The 26,284-nt window shown below is 39.6% G+C and overlaps 2 protein-coding genes and 1 pseudogene across 2 annotated transcripts; 1 reads left to right on the top strand and 2 right to left on the bottom strand.

Annotated features, from left to right (window-relative positions):
* Positions 1-4,249: 4,249 nt before the first annotated feature.
* LOC146889661 (olfactory receptor-like protein OLF3) lies at positions 4,250-5,203 on the bottom strand. The gene has a single exon (XM_085683552.1). It carries the CDS (start codon positions 5,201-5,203, stop codon positions 4,250-4,252), a length of 954 nt encoding a protein of 317 aa, XP_085539678.1.
* Positions 5,204-13,087: 7,884 nt separating this feature from the next.
* Positions 13,088-15,398, top strand: LOC148117902 (nucleolar GTP-binding protein 2 pseudogene; annotated as a pseudogene).
* A 9,531-nt stretch (positions 15,399-24,929) lies between these two features.
* LOC146889660 (olfactory receptor-like protein OLF3) lies at positions 24,930-25,883 on the bottom strand. The gene has a single exon (XM_085683659.2). It carries the CDS (start codon positions 25,881-25,883, stop codon positions 24,930-24,932), a length of 954 nt encoding a protein of 317 aa, XP_085539785.2.
* Positions 25,884-26,284: the final 401 nt, after the last annotated feature.

Below are 26,284 nucleotides of genomic sequence, written 5' to 3'. Positions count from 1 at the left end.
GTTTCCATGTAATTATTTCAGGTGTAAAGCTAGCTGGGAGCCGGGTGGCAGGAAGCAACCCACTGCTCCTTCTACACAGCTGCCTTCTTTACAACCCTGAAACCTGGGCAATGAAATGCTCTTCAGAACAGCAGTTGAATGTGTTTGAGATGCTATGTTTCAGGAGGATTCTAGGTGTCACACGAAGAGATAGGCTGCTCAGTGATGACATTAAGAAACATCTTCATCTATAGAAAAAAGTAAACTACAAGATGTGGCAATAGTGCTTGAGATACTTCAGTCATGTAATGAGAATGAATGACGACAGACACCGGAAGGCAGCACTGCTTGGAGGAGTGCATAGGATAAGGTGAAGAGGAAGACCCCCCCCCAAAACGCTGGATAGACAGCATGAAGGAAGCCTGTGGAACCTTGAGTATGACAATAATACAAGCATCTAGGACTTCCCAGAATAGGAACAACTGGAAAACCACCATTAATGGGCTGCCCAAGCATGGTTAAGTATTGCTGGGGCATAAATGATGATGATGATGATGATGATGATGATGATGATGGTGATGATGATGATGATGGTGATGATGATGGTGGTGGTGGTGGTGGTGGTGATGGTGATGGTGATGATGATGTTGATATTGATGATGATGATGATGACTTCAGGGAAAGATTCCACCCAGGTAACCTTTCAACTTGTGAAAGGAATTAAAGAAAATCATAGAGTCAAGTTTGGTGCGTCACACCTTTAATCTCAGCACTCTGAAGGAAGAGGCTGGTGGATATCTAAGTTTGAGTCTAGTCTGGTCTACAGAGTAAGTTTCAGGATAGCCAGGCTTAGGCAGTGAAAGACAGAAAGCTAGTGAGGATGTAATTGGATGAGAAGGCCCTTGTTCCAGCCCCAGCAAACAGCAGAACTTGGCAGCTTTGGCCATGGGGTTTTGAGTTTACAGTTAAGGATAGAAGAAAGGAGTTATGGAATAAAGATGTGAGGTCAGATATGTGTCAGGAGTTCCTGAAGGGAGGCCTAATAGAGAGGCCATTGCCTGAAGCGATGATGTTGAAGCCTGGATTACCTTTGGAGACCCCAAGATGTTAGAGATGCCCATGGGATGCCTGCAAAGAGAAGCTGCTAACAAGAGAGTGAAACCAGCCCAAGAGAGAGAAGTGTGCTGCTGTCAGCAAAGCTGAATGGAGTTGAAGATGAGGAGAACATTTTGACATCAGTCTTGGAGATACAGAATTTGGAGTTTGCCCAGCTTGTTTTCAGTCTTCCTTTGGTCCAGTATTTCCTTGCTATGTTCTCTTCCCTGAGTTTTGGAATGGTAATGTATATCCTGTGCCATTATATGTTGAAAGTCTGTGATCTGCTTTTTTTTTATTTTTATTTTACATGTGATTGCAGTTAAGAGGCTGCATGAATCTCAGAAGAAACTTTGAACTTTTAAACATTATTGAGACTGTGATAGACTAGGGGGAACTTTTCGTTATGATAGTTACAAGCTTATGAGAGCCAGGGAGTGGAATGTGGTAGTTTGAGTGTAATTGGCCCCCGTTATCTCTCAGGAAGTAGCATTATTAAGAGACGTGGCTTTGTTGGAGTGAGTACAACCTTGTTGGAGGAAATGTGTCACTGAGGGGGCAGGCTTTGAGGTTTCCTTTGCTCAGGATATGGCCCAATCTCTCAGTGAACTTCCTGTCATCTGGAAGATGTAGCACTCTCAGCTCCAGCACCACATCTGCCAGCACGTCACTGTGTTCCCTATCATGATGATAATGGACTTAACTGAAACTGTAAGCAAGCCACCCCATTTAAATGTCTTCTTTATAAGTTGCCTTGGTCATGGTGTCTCTTCATAGCAAAGAAAACCCTAAGACACCTGACCTCTGTGTGTTCTTGGGTAGGTCAGACAGGCTCTTGGGGTGACATCTGCCACAAACTTCTTGTGATCCCGTATAGCTCCTCCATGCCATGGCCATGCTGGAAGTGACAGTGGGAACTGTTGAGACTCTCAGCTTCAGACACTCGCCACCCTTCGGCTGCAGTCTCCGCCGTTTATGCTGCTTGAAGTTTGTTCTTTGACCAGCATGCTATCTCACATTTGTGTCCTTCAGCACAGAGAGGATCTTAGCACCTAGGGATTTCTCCTGGTGCTTCCATGAAACTGGAACTGAGCATTCTCGATAAAGTCTCCACTGAATAGTCTGTGTTCAGGCCGTTTATCATTTAATTATTGTTATCTGCCATCTTGCCAAAGATTCCTACGAGCACCTGTTTGACTCTCGCTGCGATATCTCTGACCCTGAGTTGTGACTGCTTTACTGTATGTTGTTGTAGTCTTAACTGCCGGGCCAGTCTGTGAACTATAGCAACTTAATCATTCAATGCCACCAACCAATGAAAAACACTTCACTGGTATTTACCATATAGCACCAGCAACAGTTACGTAAGTTAATGTAACAAAGTTGAGGATTAGATCAACTTTAAGGTAAACAATAAATGCTCAACTGTCTGAGGAATATATAGCTTTCGATGATTTTTAGTTTTGTATATTTTTATTTTTAGATTTTGTGCGTATGAGTGTTTTGCTGGCATGAATGTATGTGTACCGCTATGGAGGCTAAAGGAGTGAGTCAGATCCTGTGGAACTTGACATATAGACAGTTGTGAGATACTTTATGGTCGTTGGGAATTGAACCCACGCTCTCTGCAAGACAAGTAAATGCTTTTAACAGCTGAGTCATCTTCCCAGCCCACCCCCAAACCCACACATTGTAAAGCCAGAGCTTCTGTGATAACATGCTCACAAGTGGAAGGATCCCAAGTTATCTGAGATGATGAGGACACAGAGGCAGGGAAGGAAGAATCTTTCTGCGACTTACTGACATGAGACGGCTCACTTTTGTCTTCTCTTCTTCTTCTCCTTTTCTATGTCCTGTTCCACCATTTCATTCCACTCTCCTAATACATCTACTTTTATATCAAAGGCACAATGTGTGCTCAGAACATCACAATCCACTAAAATTAGTGAGTGAATAAAATCTCAGCACCTGCTTCTAAGATAAGTTGGACAAAGCTCTTACGTGGGGCATAGGGCACTTTCTATACTGCACACCAACCCCTCTGCTTTCTTAAAATCCATATTAAAGCTATTATCTCTACTGTCTTGTAGAAGAAATATTCTTTCTCAGGTCAACTCTGGCTTTGATGCTTTTCCTAGCCATGTAACTGTTTCCTGTTTGCTTATTTTCTTTCCATTTTTTCAGAACAAGAATTATTTCTGAAATTAGATTGTTCTAATTTTGATGGGACTTCACACATGCTCAATAATTTTATTATCAAACTTGTCATTCATAATTTATAAAAATGCTAGGGATATTTCATTGTTCAAATTGCCATTGTTCAAATTACAAACACTTGGGATTAGATCTCAGAAAAAAATGACGTTTTTCTTCCCGGCTCTCTCAGAATGGACATTATGTTAGATCCTACATACAAAAATGCTGAGTCTATTTAGATAGAAATATTCTCATACTTCCCTAGCATAGTGCATCATAAAAGAGCTGGAAGAGGCAAAATACACCATGCATCACTGAGAGAAGTGTGAAATTTGTTTGATTCCTCAAGGAACTACTCTTTGATTGCCAATGCTGTACCACATTTTTCCAAAGTACAAATTAATAATCAGTTTTCCAGTAAAGAAATTTAAAATACTGTTAATAGTAAGAGTATACAGAAAACCAAAATAAAATAATGTTTATTTTGTATCAGTTACATATTCTTCTCCATTTACTTAAGATTTATTAAAATACATTATAAGCAAATAATAAACAGTGGAGGATCTTGCCAAAGGTAACTGGGTGCTAAACTTATACCTCTATATCAGCATTCTCAGATTATCATACTTCTTGCTCAGGAAAACATCAAAATAAAAAAACCAAAATTAACTTTAGCCAGTATTGATTTCAAAATATCATGAAGTACAAACTTGTGGGTTGACTATGCAGTTGAACTATAAAGGTAAGGTTGAGTAATGATTGGCGAGAGATGACAGTGATGCTGAGCTCCGTAAAACACATTGCTGTGACATAAACATAAACCCACATCCCACTCCTGCCACACCCACTCAGCCTCTAGCATTACATCGCCAACACTTGTTCTTTAGAGCCTTCCTTGTTGCCATGGCAATACCTCCAATCTGGGTCGAGAGGAGAACATTGCAGAAAAACCATCTTCTCCATCAATGCTCAGGAGTCATCATCTTGTGAGCTTTGACGCAAACCCAGAGAATTTCCCTAAGAGTTTCTGCCAAGCCCCTTTCACCTCCTTATTCCTTAGACTATAAATCATGGGGTTCAGCATGGGCATCAGTACAGCATAAAAAAGGGAAATTAGCTTCTCCTGAAGGACAGATGGGTTGGAGTGGGGTTGGATGTAGGTGAAAATGGTGGTGCCGTAGCATAGTGTTACCACAGTGAGGTGGGAGGCACAGGTGTGGAAGGCTTTTCTCCTTCCCTCTGTGGACTGTATCTTTAGAATGGTGGAGATGATCTGGATGTAGGACAAGAGTACCAGGAAGAAAGGTGTCATCAGCAAGACAATGCTAGAAACCATGATCACGATCTCATTGGAGGAAGTGTCCACACAGGCCAACCTGACCACAGCTAGAATTTCACAGGAAATGTGATCAATATACCTATTTGTACACATGGGCAACTGAAAGGTGATGGCGGTATGTACAAGAGAATTAATGGAGCCGCTGACCCAAGATGTGATGACCAGCCTCGTGCACAGCCCTGCATGCATGATGACTGAGTACCTCAGAGGGTCACACACTGCCACATAGCGGTCATAAGCCATCACTGCCAGCAGAAGGAACTCAATCCCACCCAAGCCCAGAGAAAAAAATAACTGTGCTGCACAGCTCAGAAACGGAATTGCTTTGTGTGTGGCAAGGAAATGAGCCAACAGCTGAGGGACTATGCTTGTGGCATAGGACACATCCACAAGCGACAGGTTGGTGAGAAAGAAATACATAGGGGTGTGGAGTCTGCTGTCCAGTCTGATCAGAAGAACGATGAGGAAATTCCCCAGCACTGTCGCCAGGTACATCAGCAAGAACAGGACAAAGAGGGAGACTTGAGTGTCCCAGTTACTGGACAGGCCAAGGAGGATGAATTCATGCACCCACGTCTGATTGTCCTGTTCCATTAAGAAATGTGATGGTTATTAATCTGTACAAAAAAGTAAGAAAAAAAAGTACAAACAATTGAGTAAGCGTGGAGTTTTAGGTAAAATGACGTAGTGCGTGTGACCTGCCAGCTGTCTCAGCAGTCTTCAGTCCGTTCGTGAGACTGCAGTTGTGTCCTCAGTCTTAGAATGCTTCTCATCAGATCTGTTTCAGAGGGTCTTAGAGAAACAGTCATAACCCAGACTTACAGTACACTCTCGTGATATATATATATATATCCCATTTCCTTTGGTTTGAGGCAAGGAGAGGATAATAATTGGCTATGATGGGTAAATCAGTAAATGGTTTGAGACTTAATGTTTTAAAACTCCCTAAATTATGTCAACTAGCTTACTCTTAATGGAATTCAAAAGTCAATGGCAAAACCAATTATTCTGCAGAGGTAGGGATTTGTGGCAGTATCTAGAACCAGAAAACATTGTTTTAAATCTCAATTATCTTTAGCGGGTATGTCATTTACATGTCATGATAAGCTTTTGCCTATAGAAAAGGTTCATATTCAATAATTCTCAAGTATATTAAGCGTGCAAAAATAGATTACTGATATATTATCCAGCGTTGTCTTTGCTTGTAGCATTCTGACCTCCACATTGGGAACATAATTAAGTAAATGTTATTTCTTTCCCACATTTCCCACAAAATAGACACATAAATTTTCAGCTTTTAAAAGAAATCTTTGGTCTTTTTTAATAGGCTTTAGTGTCCTCTGCTGTTCGTAGTCTAGAGAGGGGTGCCAGGATAATACCCAGGTCTTGGTGCTTTCTCTTTTTCCCTTAGTTGGATTAGGAACCTATTCTTCAAGAGTTAGTTGAAAAGAAAGCAAAAAATGACATGGGAGCTTAGACATCCAGATCTAAGAGACAGAGGAAAAGCAGACATTTAAGAATCTATCTTTACTATTCAATAAACTAAGATAGGAATTCTTATAGATGTTCATGAGAGTGGAAATTCCCTTCTGGTTGCTTGTGTTGGGCAAGGGCTTTTTCAGTAATAATAGTGAGATATGATGCCAACTGTAAACGTTGAATAGAAACAGAGGTCACCTCTAAAAGACTCCTAAGAAGCACATATTGTTATTTTTCCTCCACATCTGCCTGTCTCCAGTGTGGCAGCTACCAGAATGGGTGAAATGATAGATGTTGTTATTTCCCCTCCATATCTGCCTATCCCCAGTGCTGCAGCCCCCAGAATGCATGGTGCAAAGAAAACTAGAGGAATATACAGCAGAAGTAACCAAGGGGAGAAACAAAGGGTGTTGACCACATCTAAAGCCTCTGAGCCTAAAAGAGGAGCGCAACCACACTTAAGCTGTCTTCTCCGACGAAGAACAAGACTAAAAAAGTGCTCTGAAGATGCCCAACTCACACCTTCATCTGAGCATTGCTCATTCTCCTCGTGCACAGTTCTCCAATGTCTGTAACATTAGCCTACTATAGCCAGTTGTCCTTAGTTAGATTTACCAAAGAAATTTGTTACATAGTGTACAATCCCACACAGGTCTATTCTATTTTACTAATTATAGCAATTATTATAGATTGTTTGTTTTTACAGAAATGTATATTGCTAAATCAAGCTACTATTCGGATAAACACATTTTTGATGTGTTAAATAGTTGATATCAAGATTGTTTTTATTGTGAAATGTTTAAAAATAAACTAATGCTGAACAGGATATTCACGAAGTGGAGGACCCAATAGAAGCTGATATACTGTGAACATATGTATCACTTTCTATCGATGGCATGCAATACATTGGATCCAATGAGAAAACCAAAGCTTTACATAGCAGACAGTGAAATTGCATAAAAAGTAAAAGATGAGGCATTTTCAGTAAAGATCCGTTTTCCTCAGCTAAAATAATGCCAGTGTTTCATCTTAGGGAAAATCATCTGCATGTGTTTCCCACTCATTTAAGCAAATATTGGCCACAGCAAGAAATAGAACTTTAATGCTTCAACAGCACTCAAAGGCAAAAGTTAGAAATTCAGATCTCTCACTCAGCTTTTTGCATGTTATAGTGTGACTTATTTAAAGATTGAATTTTATTCTATTTTTAAAATAAAGTAAATTTCAATAGATTATACTGAGCCCATATGTGCTAAAACTTTAGCTGTTGTTTCAGCCTACACATCAATTAGTCAATATTATTTTACACCTGTTATATCTTGATGAATCCCACAACATCCTACAAGATTTTATTCAGTTTAATGCCATTGTGTTAGAACTCTGATCACTCAAAATACATGTTACCTGAAGAAAACAAGGAGAGAGATTCAGACAAGTAGGGTAGGGATGAATTAGATGTCATCTGGATGGATTTGACTCTAGATATCCTACTTCCCCTTTATATGTGTCTTCTACCCTTTCATCTAAAAGTCACACAGCTTCATGTCCATCTCAAGACCACTGCTCTGCACCAAACCAACCTTGCAGCAGATGTGGGACCTGTCTAAAAATTTTCCTTTGTTATATCCACTTTTATAACAATACCTTTTGGAATTCAAGACCTTCTTAAGTCAAATCAAATATATGATTAATGACAACTTTTCAAGCAATGACTTGGTGATATTTGCTATTAACATATAGCACCTGAAATCACAGAGTCATTTAACTATTATTATTAAATACATTGAAAGTAATTAATTAATTAAGAGTATTTATTTTTAATTTACTTAAATGTATTCCAATTTATGCCCATCTGCCCCCATCTCCACAGAATGCCCGAGAGGAAAAAAATACTTCCAAATAAGATTCCTGAAAATAAGATACTCCATTACCTTTTCATCTAACATACCTTCTACATGTCTGGGATGAAATAGAAATGATGCATTAGAGAAAATGTGAAACCCTACTCATTACGATAGAGATGAGAGACATGACCCATAGAAATCTATTCAACATCAGAACCACTTGTTTTGTTGGTGTCACAGTCATTGCATCAAACACAGATCTGGAGGTGACCTCTCATCTGGCTGCTCACATTGCTTCCTCACTGCTTCTTAATGGAGGGTACTTGTTCTTACTGCTCTGTGGACCAATGCTCCCTTATTTGACTTTTTCAAGGAAGAGGTTGCCAGGATACAGCAATGAGGAACCATTTCTCTTTGAAAGGGTCACCTTTACAATGTTATGTCCAGTTAAATGCTTTTTACCTTTAGAACCACGGTAAATTATTTAAATTCAATTAGATCATTGTATCAGTAACTTATATTCTCTCCCCTCATGCACAGATGCATTAAGGAGAAAATCCTACTAGGCCAACACAATACAAAATGATTTCCCAGAATCTCATCCTTCAAAAAATATTTTTAGCCAACATTCATGTCACTATAAATAAACAGAATACTCAACCTTAAATCAATATTTATAAGTCCCAAATGAATCATATTGATCTTAAATGGATAACCCATCAGCCAGGTTACAGAGATGACCCTCTACAATTTTCAGTTGGTGCTTCCCTAACACTAATGGATAAAATTCCAAAAGCTTTACTCCAAGAAAAAATTGTTCAGTCATCTTCATCTTTTGTGATGCTCCATTGAGTATGGATGATATTTGGCCTTTTTGGAACACTCTACAGTCTTATCTGCAATAAACGTATCCCTTAAAACAAGCACATAACACTTGTTTGACATGTAATTTTCTCACATGCTGGCCTACATAAAGCAGAACCTTACCTTTGTGCACTTGAGTCATCAGTGGAAATCACCCCTTCCTGCAGAGAAATGTTCATGTTCATGTGTGTGACTGCAAAGTCGTTTTCTGTACTTACACTGTACTCACTGCGGGCAGGAGCATTTCCATCATCCTTGCATTTGGACATGGTTGAGAACACCAGGGACACCATGGTGGCTGAAGTGTCAAAAGTGCTTTTGTACCTGAGAGCACTGCTGTCCTTTCTTTTTGGTGTCTTATTATCTATTTCATCTTCAGATTTATTCACTTCATTTTTCCTATAATCTGATTCTAATTATTGATACACAGTCTTTAAAGAGTTTCAGTCTCGAAATTCAGATTTAGTGATCTGTTTTATTTTGGTTACATTGTGGAAATCCCAATCTTCTTTATTTCTCTTTCCCCGTGTATCTAGGATATTCCTTTCAGTATTTTGTTCTTCTTGATTCTATAATACTTTCCTACAGATGATTCAAGGATCAAACCAAACAAGACATGTAGCCTCATTCAACTTTAACTCCAGTTTCTAGTCTCAGGTTTGATGTCTTTGATAATCAATCTAGTCTTCTTATATTTGAAGTACTTCCTTTGAGAAAAACGTAAAATAGTCATATATGCACAGTCAGAAAAATAATTGAGACAAGATTCTTTAAGGTCATTGAAATGTTATTTTACCCAGAAATGTAATATGTTCCTACTAAATATTCATGAATTTCCATGACTGGGTACATATTTTATTAAACTTGACTTTGTCCTGTGTCCTAACAGAAATGATTTAATATTTATCTATCATGTTTCCACTTTTAATTAATAATACTTTTTCCTAGACCCCTTGCTCCAACACTAAAGTCTTTCATTGGCAAGCTCATATGGTGGCAATGTCCCTAATCCTCAAGTCTTTAGAAAGCTAAATGGTTTCATTCTAATTCCTGTCATCCTGGGTGTGAGAAGATCCCAGTATCCATAGTCCCACATAGTCTGTATGCCCACAGAGATCGGATTACTATTTGTTCTGACTGTCTATGGACTCCTTGCTACCTCCACCAGTACCTGGTCATGTGGACGTATCTCCTTTAGTCCAGGATTGTATTGCAAATGATGCTCTCTTGTTCAGAGTGGTGGACTGTGGAAATGTCCCAGTTGTCTTGCCTCCAGGACTCTAAAATTCCCTGGCACTAGTTTACAAAAATTAATGAGAGGAAGCTCACAGGTAATCCCAAGTGGACTCACAAACAGCACTAATAAAATGAGACAAAGGCTGCACTGGTAACCTGGAGCCAGCAGAGTCCCTTGGGAGTGTCTTACATTGGTGTATTAACTGCTGTCATCACTCCCAAATCTCAGCGGTTGGGTCACCATACTGCCCTTCCTCTCCCCGTGGAAGGTAGCTCTTCGTTTCTTGTAACATGAGGGCCGGCTTGTTGGGGTTTCTGTCCCGCCTGGTACCCTACAGCCGGCAAACCCCAAAGAAAATCACACACAGGACTCCATAAGATTATAAACTGATTGGCCCATTGGGTCAGGCTCCTTATTAGTCCTTGTAACTTATGTTACCCCATTATCTTTATCTATTTTAGCCACATGGGCTCAGTACCTTTCTCAGTGTGACAGCTTACATGTTGCCTCTTTGGTGGTCTGGACAGGAGTGGCTGAGAGAGCTTCTGCTTCCAGAATACTCCCAGTCTCTTTGCTCCACCCCTACTTCCTGCCTGGCTTTCCCGCCTATACTGCCTGCCTGGCCAATCAGCGTTTTATTAAAATATAATTGACAGAATGCAGATAATTCTCCCGCACCAGTTTCTCTTACCCAAGCTCCAGTGAATCCTTAGGTCCTTCTTAAAATATTACATAAACCAATTCTGTGACATTCTATCATGGTCTCATATAGTACTTGGTGTGGGAGGTCCTTCTATCTATGTGTTGCTTTTATTGTTTAATGAATAAAGAAATTGTCTTGGCCTGTTGATAGGGCAGAACTTAGGTAGGCAGGGAAAACTGGACTAAATGCTGGGAGAAGGAAGGTAGAGAGAGAGAGATGCCATGGAGCCGCCACTAGAGTCAGACATGCTAAAACTTTGCCAGTAAGCTATAAAGATATTTCCAGGCCAGGCAGTGTGCTGCAGGTCGTATTTAGCTATTACTCAGATAAAAAGGGTTTATGTGCTGCACGCTCATTCTCAGAGTTAAAGTGCTGAGCACAGTTCCTCCCAGATTTGGCAGTAATGGTGCAGCCACCATTTTGAAAGTGGAGAGAGGCGGAGCCAATATCCAGAGCAGCTACAACCATGCTGCTTACCATTTTAAAAGCCCTTCAAGACATAAAGGAATTACAGATAGTCCAATAAGAACAGATTCAGACAGAGAAGAACTCTAAATGGGTCTCAGTCTTGGATAAATATATGTAGGCATTTAGGTGATTTCCAGGTTCTGGCTATGACAAAGCTGCTATGAACATAGTTGAACACATGTCCTTGTGGCATGATTGAGCATCCTTTAGATATATACCCAACAGTGGTATTACTGGGTCTTGAGGAAGGTTGTTTCTTAATTTTCTGAGAAATCACCACACTGACATTCAAAGGGATTGTACCAGCTTGCATTCCCACCAGCAATGCAGAAGTGGTCCTTTTTTCCCAAACCCACTCCAGCACCTCGACCAAAGAATGGATAAGGAAAATGTGGTACATTTACACAACGGAGTACTACACAGCAGAAAAAAATAATGACATCTTGAATTTTGCAGGAAAATGGATGGAGCTATGTTATAAAAGGAGTGGCAGGCCGCTCTCCACAGCAGGGCTCCCGGATGCCTGGCTAGCTAGCATATACCCCAAAATAATTACATGGAAACTGTCATTTAAACTCTGCCTGGCTCATTAGTTCTAGCCTATTATTGACTAACTCTCACATCTTGATTCAACCAATTTCTAATAATCTGTATGTCACCATGAGGTTGTGGCTTATGAGGAAAGATTCAGCATGTCTGACCTGGTAGCTTCATGGTGGGTGGCTCTCTGCCTCTGCCTCCTTTCTCCCAGCATTCTGTTCTGTCTACTCCACCTATCTAAGCTGCTGTCCCATAAAAGGCCAAGGCACACTCTTTATTTAACCAATAAAAGCAACACATAGAAAGAAGATCCTCCTACATCATTTCCCCTTTTTCTGTTTAAACAAAAAAGAAGACTTTAACATAGTAAAAATTGCATATAACAAAACAGTTATCAAGCAAGAATTACAGTTACAATATTTAGATATATTTTATCTTTTACCATAACTAAGGAAAATTATAATTATCTATTTATTCTTCAACTCCATCAAAGACTCTAGAAGGATATATTACCTAAGCAAACAAGAAATAAGCAACTTCCAAACTCTAGAAATGACAGAGACATCTCGCTGCTTGTACAGTCACCCAAAGTTCTTTTGTACCATTGGGACATCCCTCTTCAGCCTACAGGCCCATAGTTTCCAGCAGACATTTCCATGAAGCAGGAAATTTCAAAGGCAGTTCAGTCACTATCTGCTGTGCCCTGCAGAATATCTCACAGACTCTTTCATGAATCAGAAACTCTGAAGGATCATCTCACCTTTAGGCAAGTTCAGCAGACCTCTCTCTGCAGGTGTGTTGTGTCCAGTTTATGCATCAGTCCAGGCAAGAACAGTTTCTTGCCCAAATGGCTATCAAACTCCTTAAGTAGCCTCTTTGATGCCAATCTTCCTCTTTAAGTAGATTGGTACTACCAGGAGCAGATGTGTCTCACTGTCATGAACAGCCCTAAGTTATTAAAACATTTAAATGCCATATTCTGTAGTCTTTGAAAGATATGAAGAATCCCTATTTAACTGAAATATATCTCTATATATCTAGAAAATCTGACTAACATGACTACAAGCTTGACTATTATTGATAATTATCTATTAACAATCTATATTTCCTAATTAGATATTATATTTTAAATGAACTACACAATCACGATACCTTAATCAAGATCAGAAATACATATACATATAACAAAATTGACCTTAAACTTATATCAATAAAGTAAAACTTTTGTCAATGTAAATTATTCATATCTATATCATATCCCCCTTTAAATGTAAAAGAACATGTATAAACAATATTTGGGAATTTGGACGTAGTTATTTCTCTTAAAACTTCTTCCGGTGTTTCACGTAGGTCGCCTTTCCGGCAGGGAAGTTCTGAAGTGCTCACCCCGCGTGTAGCAGAGTGGGGTACTGTCACCAGGATGGTGAAGCCCAAGTACAAAGGACTGAGCACCGTCAATCGGTCGTCAGCCAGCACCAACCCGGATCGAGTACAGGGAGCTGGAGGCCAAAACATGAGGGACCGTGCCACAATTCGGCGCCTGAATATGTACAGGCAAAAGGAGCGCAGGAACAATCGTGGTAAAGTGATTAAGCCACTGCAGTATCAGTCAACTGTGGCTTCTGGCACAGTGGCACGAGTGGAGCCAAATATTAAATGGTTTGGAAACACTAGTGTGATCAAGCAGGCATCATTACAAAAATTTCAAGAAGAAATGGATAAAGTTATGAAGGATCCATACAAAGTTGTCATGAAACAAAGCAAGTTACCGATGTCTCTTCTGCGTGATCGAATCCAGCCTCAAAATGCAAAGGTTCACATTCTTGATACTGAAAGTTTTAAAAGTACATTCGGTCCAAAGTCACAGAGAAAGCGGCCAAACTTGTTTGCAAGTGATATGCAGTCCCTTCTAGAAAATGCTGAAATGTCCACTGAGAGCTATGACCAGGGCAAGGACCGTGATTTGGTGACGGAGGACACTGGTGTAAGAAATGAAGCTCAAGAAGAGATATATAAAAAGGGACAGTCGAAAAGAATATGGGGAGAGCTCTACAAGGTGATTGACTCATCGGATGTTGTAGTTCAAGTGCTTGACGCTAGAGATCCAATGGGTACTCGTTCCCCTCACATCGAAGCTTACCTGAAAAAGGAAAAACCCTGGAAACATCTCATTTTTGTACTCAATAAGTGTGATCTTGTTCCAACTTGGGCAACAAAACGATGGGTCGCTGTGCTTTCCCAGGACTACCCAACACTTGCTTTCCATGCGAGTCTCACCAACCCCTTTGGAAAAGGAGCATTCATTCAGCTTCTGCGGCAGTTTGGGAAGTTGCACAAAGACAAGAAATAAATCAGCGTTGGGTTCATTGGCTATCCAAATGTAGGCAAGAGCTCTGTGATAAACACATTACGATCCAAGAAAGTCTGCAATGTGACCCCCATTGCAGGAGAAACAAAGGTCTGGCAGTATATTACCTTGATGCGTCGTATATTCCTGATTGACTGTCCTGGCGTGGTTTACCCCTCTGAGGACTCAGAGACCGACATAGTGCTCAAAGGAGTGGTTCAAGTTGAAAAAATTAAGGCTCCTCAGGACCACATTGGTGCTGTCCTTGAACGAGCAAAGCCAGAATATATCAGCAAAACATACAGGATTGACTCCTGGGAGAATGCTGAGGACTTCCTTGAGAAACTAGCTTTCCATACTGGGAAGTTACTGAAGGGCGGAGAGCCTGACTTGCAGACTGTGGGTAAGATGGTTCTCAATGACTGGCAGAGAGGTCGGATCCCTTTCTTTGTCAAGCCACCCAATGCAGAGCCACCAACAGCTCCCCAGCTTCCACCTTCCTCACCACTGGAAGTTCCCGCAGAAAAAACCCAGAACAACCCAGAAGAAGAGATCTCAGAAACCCTAGCTGAAAAGTCAGATTCTGTCATTGAAAAGGAACCAGAAGCAGGCCATTCCCAGGACTCAAACTCAGAGATGCAACAGATCCTCGCACGCGTTCGCCAGGACTTCGGCAAAATCAATGTGGGACCTCAGTTTTCTGAGGAGGACCTGGTTCCTGTGGAGCTGTCAGACATGGAAGACGATCTGGAAAGCCTTTCTGCAGAAGAAGCAGGAGCAGTCAGGAGCAGGATCAGTGGATGCTGTGGAAGAGCCTTCCCAGGACTCTCAGGAAGAACCAGTGGAAAAGGACACCAAAACAGTGATTAGAGCCTTAGATGAAAAGATTGCCAAGTACCAGAGGTTTCTAAATAAAGCCAAAGCTAGAAAGTTCTCAGCCATCAAAATATCCAAGGGCTTAAGTGAAAAGGTTTTTGCAAAATATGAAGAAGAAAAGAAAATGTCTTCAAAAGTCAGGGATGCAGCACCCACCAAAAAGGGAAGGAAGCGGAATGCAGAGATGGAAGAAGAACCGTCAAATAAATCTCAGAGGATGCTGACCTGTAAGGAACGGAGAAGAGCAGCACGTCAGCAACAAACCAAAAAAGTTGGTGTGCGCTACTATGACACACACAATGTGAAAAATAGAAACAGGAACAAAAAGAAGGAGAATGACTCAGAGGGACAGAAACACAAACACAAGAAATTCAGACAGAAGCAATAACATCTAGAAAGTTGTTTATTAAATTATAAAAAAATAAAAAAAACTTCTTCCTGCTGTATAGGGGGGCTATTAATTAGGTCTTTCATGGTATAATCTGTCTGCTAGGTTTATCTCAGTTGGCAGTTGAGCAAAGTAATTTTTTGAGGATGTTCAAAGCAGCCTTTCAGGAGGGTGTGGTCTATCATACCATATTGGGATAGAAGCAATCCACAGGGTCTCATCCTCTGTGAAAACTAAAGAAGAACCTCTTTTCCAAAGCATCATATTCTTAGACCCAAATTCTGAAGTCATAATACTTATGTATTATGTATTATGATGTTCATTCTGATTTAGCTTGGCAGCCCATATAATGAAATGTCTCTGTGTACTTAGCTCCTTTACAGTCAAAAATTCAAAGAAAATACAATATACAGAATCCAAACTCACTTAAAAATTTTCCATTTTTAAGTGGCTTATTTTTCTTTATTTCTTTTAATCTATAACTATCTGTACTCTGTCTCTTTAAAGACTTAACCTTTTTTTAAAGCATTAACTTTATTCTCTATATTCTTTTTCTTCTCTCTCCCAAGCCTACATATGTCTATCTAACACTATGACCCATTTAGAGGTCTTTTATGTCTGAATCTGTCCTATTGCATTGCCTGTAACTTTTTTACTGTCCAGGAACATTTTTGCTTTGTGCTTAAATCGCGAAGCACTTAAGAATCTAAGCTGTGACATTCCTAGGTCAAAAACAGGTACTGTGGGCTTGCCCTGCCCAGCCACAGACCATGGTGGTCTTTCAAGGATGTCTAATCAAGAATGTGAACCTTTCTTCATCTCAGGCATCATCATTGCCCAGAGCCAGGGGGATCCCATGGCTGAGTGACAGGAAGGCCTGCACATTTATTGTGTATTAAATAATCTATACTTATTGATGATATTTTGAATGTAAAATTTCTCAGATGGGCTTACATGGTTGGACACTTAGTCTCCAGTTATTTGGGAAGGTTGTAAAAACCCTTAGAAGGTAAAGTCTTGCTAGAGAAAATAGATCACCAGCCCCATTTCTTGTCTATTCTGTGTCCTTAGAATATATACAGTGGGACCAGCTGCCACGTGTTCCTACTGCTGTGTCTTCATTGCAATGGTGGACTTTATACCTTCTTAAACTAGAAATTAAAGCACTTTCTCCTGTAAGTTACTTCCTGACAGGTATTTGGTCACAGCCATGATAAAAGTAACTAATAAAAGAAATCAGTACCGAGAAGGGGGCTATTACTATGATAAGCTTAACCATGTGGTTCTTAAGCCTTTAGAACTGATTTTCATGAAGAATAGAGAGGGGTGGAAAGCTGTATATGGAAGAGTTTGGAGGGAGGGAAGGGAAGGCAGAAATACTTTAATAAAATACAATCTCAATAAATAAACAACGATAACAGAAAAGTTATAAAATGCTATAAGCGGGGAGTAGTGGGGCTTCCTATTGGGAGGATGAAAGCCCAGAATGCCCGGAGAAAGAGGAACAGTGGAGGTCTCGCTCAGGGAATCTCAGAGGGGAACAAAAATGTGCTGGGAATCGGGACAGAGGCCATTCATTTAATACTCTGATCTGGGCACATTCTGAGAACTTGGGTGAGGGTGAATTCAAAACTAATTTTGCTGGCCAAAGAATTCCTAAGAGCAGGTAGTATCCAGGCTGTAATACAGCGTCTGTCGTTCCTCTAAGTCAGGTCTACAGTGAGAGCAGATGCAGATCAGAGAGATACACAAAGAGGGATAAAAAGAACCCTGAGTAAACTGACAAATGCAGGCAAGGAAGACCCAAAACTAGACGTTAATGTTAAAGGAGTGTATCTTATTAAAGAGCAACCTCGTGCTCCGCACTAGGAAAGTAGGAATGGTACCCAAGGAAAGAATGCCACCCACCCAGGACTCCATCTTATGATAACCCAAATTTATTTGAAATGAGACAGCCTGAACCAAGACTGATGCCGGTGTCTCCTACTCAAAAATACCTGCCGAAAAGGGGTTTTCAAAGATTCAGTTGTCAAAGAATACAGAGGCTGCTGTCACACTAACCAAGGCAACCAGATAACTTTTGAGGCTGGCATCCCAACCTGTCAGCATCAACCACGTGACACTGATTTGTAGGATGGGAGACGTGAAGATAAGAGTATCATAGAAAATGCACCACGGTTCCCGAGAGCCACGGAAGTCGGGCAACGTGTGGTAGTCCCTGAAAGGAGAATTATGTGAGCTGTGAAGGTGAAGTCTAAATGGAAATAAGGAACCCGTGATGCTAGAGATGGCAGGGCAATAGAACATCTGCTGAGAAAAGCTGTGAGCCGATATTGGAGCTGGAGAAACTACATGCAGGCAGCCAACCTAGAAAGGTACAGCTATCCACACCCTCAAGAGCTTAGGCGACTCTATCATGAGCCCTAGATGCTACCCATGCAGCTCCAGGATCTGGAGTTCAACCTACTGGGTTTCGGTCTGTCCTTCCTATGCTTCCATCCCCCGTTTTTATGTGAGTGTTTACTTTATGGCTTTGTATGTTGTGAGTAACTTTCTTGAGCCAGGGCACACAACAGTTGATGTTTCTCTGAGTCTGAGGAAAATAAAAACAAACAGACTTTGGGTATTTTAACCATGCTGAGATTGCTGAGGACTGTGGAGTTGTTAAAGTTGTAGTAAATACACTCGGCATTGTGAGATAATTATCAGCCTGCGAAGGCCAGAGACAGATTGTTGTGGTCTGAATGTGAAATAGCCTTCATGGCTCTGTCTTTGAACCCTCCATCCTCAGACGGTAGCTCTGTTTTGGACAGCTTGAAATATTTAGGAGATAGATCTTGCTGAAGGAGGTGAGCCAAAAGAAGCAAGCAGGCTTTGAGATCTCACAGTATTGACATAGTTCTTGTCTCTTCACCATGCCCTCACTTCAGACGTAATGTGACAGAGTTGCCTTATGCTCCTGCTGCCAGGGCATTTTTATTATGGCAGACTATATCCCTTCTTAAACTAAAAACCAAAATAAACTCCTTCTCCATTAAGTCGCTTTTTGTCAGGTATCTGGTCACAACAACCAGAAAAATAACCAATGCTCAAAGCAAATACAGAAGCAATAACATTGCCAGTGTCTTATGCAAGCACATCACCATGGCTTCTGATGTCATCATATCTATGACAAATTTTCTGAAATAATCTAGGCATTTAGGAGGGAAGGTAGAGGTTCTTCTCATTCATCTCCTTTCTAAACACCTATAGAACTGACAACATTTGATTCTTTCCAGCAGCATGCTCCCAAAGGTTGAGACTGTTAGCCTTAGGATACAGATGCCTGGTCACAACTGCTTGTCTACACTCATCTGTTGACAGAAGAGACCAAGTTCAAAGCCTTCAGTATGACATCCAGAGCATTCTCTATTATTTTTACGGTTTGGGTGAAAATCTTCCTTCTTGTTCAACCTCCACAGTTCAACACTGAAAAACATCCTTTAAACGGATCCTTTTTCCATCATTAATGCTGATGACATCTACTCTTTGAGTATTTTGTCCATACCACCCTGTAATAAAATGCTTTTCTGATATAACAGGCCTCATTCAATCCAGACTTACTGAAACATAAGCCTGAAATAAAAGTACTTTAAACAGCATTTCAAGTTGTCTAACAGGAGATAATGGGAGATTTCCCTGAATAATTCACTCTGTCACCATCTCACATTCACCTTTCAGTATGGTGCTTTACCTTACATTACCAAACTCACAAAAGTTCCATCTAAAGTCTGCAGTGAGTCTTTTTATGGTTTGAATACAAAATATCCCTAAGACTCCTCCAACTGACATCTAATGATTTCCGTCTGCAATGAGGCATCAGCCTCTTTCATCACACACTCCCATTAGCATGATGTACTATGTCACTGGTTCAGAATCAAAGTAGAGAAAGACTATAGACTAAAATGTATGAAATTGGATCCCAACAATAAATCTTTCTTCAGTTGTTCAGGTATTTTGTCCCAGAAACATAAATTCTGATGAGTGAGACTCAGCGTTGCTTCTCAGCTCAAGTAAGTGAGCAGCACCAAAGTCAAACATAATTTAGTTTCACCGTTTTCTTGCAATAGGAACCACCATTCATTGTGCAGTTACCTCTGTTCTTAGTATTTAGCATAGGCCAGGCTTTTTTTTTTCTGACACAAACATCATTTGTTGGATTCCTAACCAGAAACTGAATCACTTTCTCCCAGAAGGCACAGTAATGTTTTATTAATTTATATACTTATTATTGTGAAGAATAACAGGAATAGGATAAATGACTTCATTGTGGGAGATTTATGTTTCTAATTTGAATAAGCTGCTTCCAGGGAGGAATTGATTTTCAGAAGCTTGCAAAACTGCAGTGGATAAAAGGTTGACTTCCCAACAAATAGTAGTTAACTGTAGGATGTTCAATTGCAAACAAAAACCCTAAATTTGATGGGAGAACTACATCAAAATGCACCAGAATGATAATATGATATATATAATTTTCATACTACCTGAAGGGAAGGAGGGGATACTGCCATGCCAAGTAGTAGATAGAAGCCATGAATATTGCTGAATATCAGCTAAACCCCAACAACAAAGAGTTACTAAGCCTCAAAAGTCCATAGATGTTTTTGTTAAGAATCCCTGAGCGAGGCATCATAATAACTGCAAATGACAAGAAAAATGAAATCCAACACTGTGCGTCTCTTGTGAGAAAGACTGTGACCACTGATAAAGTCCTACTGAGAGAAAACTAATAAAATCAAATCCAATAAGCTTCTAGATCTGACTTGAGATACAGGGTCTGAAGAGAATAACACTAAAACTTTAGTATATCTAGTATATCGAGGGGAAATCAAAATTACACAGGCAAACCAGCTGGGAGAAACCGAAATCCTATTGAAAATGCAATTCCAGTGCTAAAAGGAAGCAAAGACAAGCACTACTATTCAAAGGATTTTGAGAAACAAAGTAGATAATTACTATGCATGTCCTGTTGAAATTTTCACTTGAACAACTATAATCTTTATATGTATTGCGATTTTGAAAAGGTGGTAAACCCCAATAGATATTTTGTGGTTAGTAACTATTGAAAAACATTTTATTTTCTAATACTTTTCAGTGTCCATTGTTTTAAAAAGTTATATTTATCGACTTTATTATTTATAATACATATTCTTACCAAACCAACCATTCTTTCTCACATTCTATTAGTAATATCTTTCACAAACACCTAAGAATTAGGAGCAGCTGTCATTTCATCCCAAGAAATTTATTTTCCTGATTCCAACATGACTCCAATTAAAAACACACATATCTAAAGATTCAAACTATCATCCACATCTGAGAGAAAGCATGCAATGTTTTTTTCTTGAGTCTAAGTTATCTCACTCAGAATGATTGTTTCCAACTCTATCCATCTATCTGAAAATTTTATAATTTCATTTGTCTTTATAGATGAATTATTCAGATTTTCATTATTCGTCCATCAGTTATGGGCATTTAAACTGTTTCTATTTTCTGGTTATTGTGAATAAAACAACAAAGACTATGGAGGGGAATGTACCTCTTTGATGGGATACTTAGTCATTTGGGCGCATGGCCACCAGTAGTATAGCTGGATCACATGGTAGATCTGTTTCTACCATTTTAAAGAACCTGCATACCTCATGCTGTTGTGACCCTCAACCATTAAATTATTTTCATTGCTACTTCATAACTGTAATTTTACTACTGTTATTAATCATAATGTCAACATCATTTTCCAATGATCTTAGAGGACTTCTGTGAAAGGGTCTTTGACCCCAAAGGTGTCATGAACAATAGGTTGAGAACCCCTGTCTAGAGTAAGATGAACTTTCAAAGAGGTTTAATCTGCAAGTCTTTTTGGCCAAAGATGTTAAATATTTTAAAAATATTTCTCAGACCAGCAATTTCTCAAGCAGCCAAAAGCTCTGCTAGATAAGGGAGGTACTCATCAAGTCTCATCATCTTTAGATGCAAAGTTACTGGCGACTGATGGCCACTGAGGAAGGAGACTGAGTTTTCTTCAGGATGGGTCCCCTGGAAGGATATTCATGCTCCAGTAGACAGTCATATACCCATGCACATAAAGACAGCATTAAGTAGACCTAATGAGTTTTAAAAAATTGTATGTGAGTTTGGAAGTGGAAATAAGGTTGGTGATGAAGGGTAGGGACTGGGGGTTGGCTTCATCAAAACCCATTATTCATATGTGTGAAATTTTCAAAAAATAAATAAAGAAATTTAATTTATGGATAATAATACAGAGAAAACTAGATGTTCTGAAGAAGGCCAAGGGAATGAAAAAGTTAAAAATAGAAATTTAACAAATAAAACACAAGACTATACTAACCCGTTATAACAGACTAATGCTTCCTAGCAAAGGAAGATTAGGAAAGGTCATCAGACACCAAACAAGGGAAAAAACAGACCATAGGATGTTTATTTATTTTTTTAATTGTAAACTGTTTGGCCTATTAGCTCAGGCTTGTTATTAACTAGCTCTTACAACTTAAATTAACCCATTAATAAAGACGAATTGTAAACACTGTCTAAAGAAGCAGTCATAGCATGGAAGATACTACATCTTCATACATCTTCCTCCCTAGTAAGTCATATATATTTATATACCTTTAAGTAGTTTTCCTCTCTCACATCTCTCCTACACCAGTGTATATAAAGTTTGTTTGTGGTGTTCAATTTTCTAATTTAATACATAACAGTCAGTCATGATCAGAACATTCTATCAGAATTATGAAGTCTCTATGGGGATTCCAGTATAGGATATGGGATGTTTTAGGTGGAATATCTGCTATGGAACATAATTTGAGTGTTCTCAATCCCACCAAAATTCGTATCTTCCTAATATTTAAGCAGCCCAGTTGAGTACTCCACTTGCCTGAGTCTTGCTTCTAATTTTTTCTTGGATTATTTTGTTTCTTCAATTCATACCTTGAATTCAAATGGATACATTGCTCAGCTTCGATATAGTAGGGAGGGCCTTGGACCTTCCCCAAAGCAATGTGCCTTACCCTCTCTGAGGAATGGATGGGGAGTGGTGGGGGGGTAAGGTGGAGGAAATAGGGAGAGGGAAGGGGGTGGGAACTGGGATTGGTATGCAAAATGAAAAAAGATAGTTTGTTTTCTTTTTTAAAAAAATTATTAAGGCCATAGTAATAATTCCTAATGGACAAATTTTTGTTTCTAATTGGACATTAGTGATTAATACTTTATACATACAATCTTAAATCATCTTTCTCCAAACACGTAATATGAGATATTATTATTATACTCCTAATATTGTACAGAATAAAACTGATATTTAGGAAGTTGGTTAATAAATCAAAAGTAAAAATTTAATAAATTAAAAAGTGCGGAATTGAAAAAAAGAAAACACAAATTTATTCAATGAATAAATTATCAAATTTCCAGTATTTTAAAACTATGAGATAAAGTTGTGCTGATTAGTTTTATAAAGACTTGGCACAAACTTGAATTATCTGAGAGGATGGAACCTCAGTTGGAAAAATTCTTCCATAAGACTGGGCTATGGGCAGATATGTAGAGCATTTTCTTAATTAACAACTGATGGAGGAGGGCCTTGCACATTGTGGGTAGGACTACCTCAGACTGGTGGTCCTGGGTTGTGTGAGAAAGGAGGCCAAGAAAGTCATCAAGCGCAATCCAGTAAGCAGCATGCCTTGGTGGCTTTCACATCAGCTCTCACCCCTAGATTCCTGCCCTCTTTGACTTCCTGTCCTCACTATTTTTGATGATGAATTGTTTTTTGAACCGGTGAGAAAAGTAAAATCTTTCCTTCCTAAATTAGTTTTAGTCATGTTGTTTCATGACTATGGTAGCTTTAACTAAGGCAAAAGTTAAAAGACAATATGGCGTCCAAGGCCTTGCCAGATATGACAATGTCTATCCAGCTACTTTATCCTTCCTTTCTCCTTACTCTTCTGTGCACTTCAGTTAAGCTTCCAGAAAATTAGGGTGTAAATGCTTACACTATATGTGAAATTTGGAACCACTTATTCAGTCTTCAGGTTTCTTGTCATCTGGATAACTGGTTCTCATGTTTCTAGTCTCAAACTGAGACTTTTCATGGGACTATCCCTGCCATCACCCTAAATGTTCTTACTCTCGCTCTAAACTGATTAGGATATTATAGCTGTCCATTGTCTGCCATTCATACTCTTCACACATGCTCCTTTAAAGACTGTACCAGACTGACTATGTTTCCAAGAACCACTGACCCACTGGAGACATCTCTGAATGTCAGATGAATCAGCACCAATAGAAATCTAGCTGCCATTCATATCATGATTTGAGATTATATTATTGTAAAGTTATAATTCAAAATTTGCTTCAGATTAAATGGTCTTCATCTGTGTAAAGCCTCAGATGCTGTCATAATGTGTTGACAGATGCAATTGAAAGGTATTGGTTATAGAAAGGTGATTCTGGGAAGAAAAATACATAAACTCCTTCAAGGAAGAGAGAAGACCATCTGTGATCACATGCTTCCTATTTGTCTACATCTCTACCTTTTGTGCAATTGCTGCTTTTCTTCTGTTTTACGTTATTTGTACTTTTTCTAATGATGAAGTCTCTGAAGGCCAATTGTGAGTATGAAATATGAAAGAAAAGATTAATATACAGACATGAAGGTAATATTAACACAGCCAACTAAACCATCCTAATTACCCAAATCCATCTTTGATGCAGGAGTCAGTCCCTTTCTAAGAGTAAGTGTGTCTTTGATGGTTTATATTTTATCTCATCCTTTGTGAGATTATTTTATTGCAATGATTCAGAAGTAGAGAGTGTACATTTTTTCAGAGATTGGACAAATTTGAATTCAACACTTACATTGAAATCCCTTGTATATGTGGTCAAATCCCTTCAAAATTGTTTGAATGATTCCAATTAGTGCCAGACACAAATGTTAACTTGGACAATAATAGCTGTATATACTTGGCATCTCCCTATGGAAACGTTTATTAGATCTTTCTGTACATGGTCAGCTCTAGAAAAAATTGTTAACTCTTACAGTGAGACATGGCATCTCATGAAGTGAGTTCGGCATAAAGACAGCATAGTAATTTTTCACAGCGCCCCTTAGTGTTGGCCCATGTACATACAAACTGTGTTACCGCAGGCTCCCAGTGTTCAAGTGAGTCTCTCCAAAGATGAACATGAATTTTCTCTCAATTGGCACCACAACAAGTTGTTGTGAAATGTATTAGCCCTTCTGGCTCAGGACTTCAAACAAAGTAATAAAGATTTCTAATTATCATACCATGGAAGTGGAGACAGAGTTAGGAGAAAGTTCTATAAAGTATTGCAAAACTCCACTGGGCATCCCAATGGGACACAACTCAACATTAACACTCAACCTGCTACGTGGCATCACAGGTATGTGTTATGCTGTCTACTGCTCCTAGTTGACAGGACATTGCAGATTCCGTCTGCTATTTATGAGTTGCATAAATGTTGAGGAAAAACTCTTTCCTCCAGCTATGCTCATGAGTCATTAAGTTGCCAGTTTTGATGTGAACCCAGAAAATTTTCCTAAAAGTTTCTGCCATGCCCCCTTAACCTCTTTATTCCTTAGACTATAAATCATGGGGTTCAGCATGGGGGTCAAAATAGCATAGAACAGAGACATCAACTTCTCTTGAAGAACAGAGGGGCTGGAGTGAGGTTGGATGTAGGTGAAAATAGCCATGCCATAGCACAGGACGACCATGGTAAGGTGAGAGGCACAGGTTTGAAAGGCTTTCCACCTTCCTTCTGTGGACTGTATCTTTAGGATGGTTGAGATGATCTGGATGTAGGACAATAGAACCAGAAAGAAAGGTGTCATAAGCAAGACAATGCTAGAAACCATAATTGCAATCTTATTGGAGGAGGTATCTACACAAGCCAATCTGACCACAGCAAGGGTTTCACAGGCTATATGATCAATATACTTATTGGTGCACGTGGGTAACTGAAAGGTGATGGTGGTATGCACAAGAGAGTTGATGAAGCCACTGACCCAAGATGTAATGACCAGCCTCGTGCACAGCCCTGCATGCATGATGACTGAGTACCTCAGAGGGTCGCACACTGCCACATAGCGGTCATAGGCCATTACTGTCAGCAGAAGGAACTCAATCCCACCCAAGCCCAGAGAAAAAAATAACTGTGCTGCACAGCTCAGAAACGGAATTGCTTTGTGTGTGGCAAGAAAATGAGCCAGCAACTGGGGTACTATGCTTGTGGCATAGGACACATCCACAAGTGACAGGTTGGTGAGAAAGAAATACATAGGAGTGTGGAGTCTGCTGTCCAGTCTGATCAGAAGAACGATGAGGAAGTTCCCCAGCACTGTCACTAGGTACATCAGCAAGAACAGGACAAAGAGGGAGACTTGAGTGTCCCAGCTACTGGACAGGCCAAGGAGGATGAATTCATGCATCCACGTCTCATTGTTGGGTTCCATTAAAAGCTATGATCTGCAAAGAGTATCAGAAATAAAAGCATGTGCAGTCAAATAACAAGGGAGTAAGTTTCTAAGAATACATAACGCATGTGATCTACCAGCCTTTTTTAAAATCTCACATCATTTGTGAACATGCCTGATTCTATTATGCTTTTCATTGACTCTGTTTCCGAGACATAGGCCTATCGAAATGACTTTATAATGACTTGCCAGGCCTCACAGAGCCAAGCTACCACCCCGAGATAAAGCTGTGCAGTTCTGTCAGCTCTATGTCATTACCAGTTCCTTTTATTCTCAGGCAAGGAGAAATTGAAGTGTCAGTACAAGAAAGAAGATTAAGAAAAAGAATCACAGTTTCAAACTACCTCAGATACATTGATTGCGATCCTGCTGGTATTTCA

Source organism: Myodes glareolus, chromosome 25, assembly GCF_982192425.1.
Source record: "Myodes glareolus chromosome 25, mMyoGla1.1, whole genome shotgun sequence".
Lineage (NCBI taxonomy): Eukaryota > Metazoa > Chordata > Mammalia > Rodentia > Cricetidae > Myodes > Myodes glareolus.
The sequence above is the reverse complement of the archived record's forward strand: the minus strand, read 5'-3'. Positions and strand labels throughout refer to the sequence as shown.

Coding starts and splice junctions, on each gene's coding strand:
- LOC146889660 (XM_085683659.2), bottom strand. CDS start 25,883: ATGGAACCCAACAATGAGACGTGGATGCATGAATTCATCCTCCTTGGC.
- LOC146889661 (XM_085683552.1), bottom strand. CDS start 5,203: ATGGAACAGGACAATCAGACGTGGGTGCATGAATTCATCCTCCTTGGC.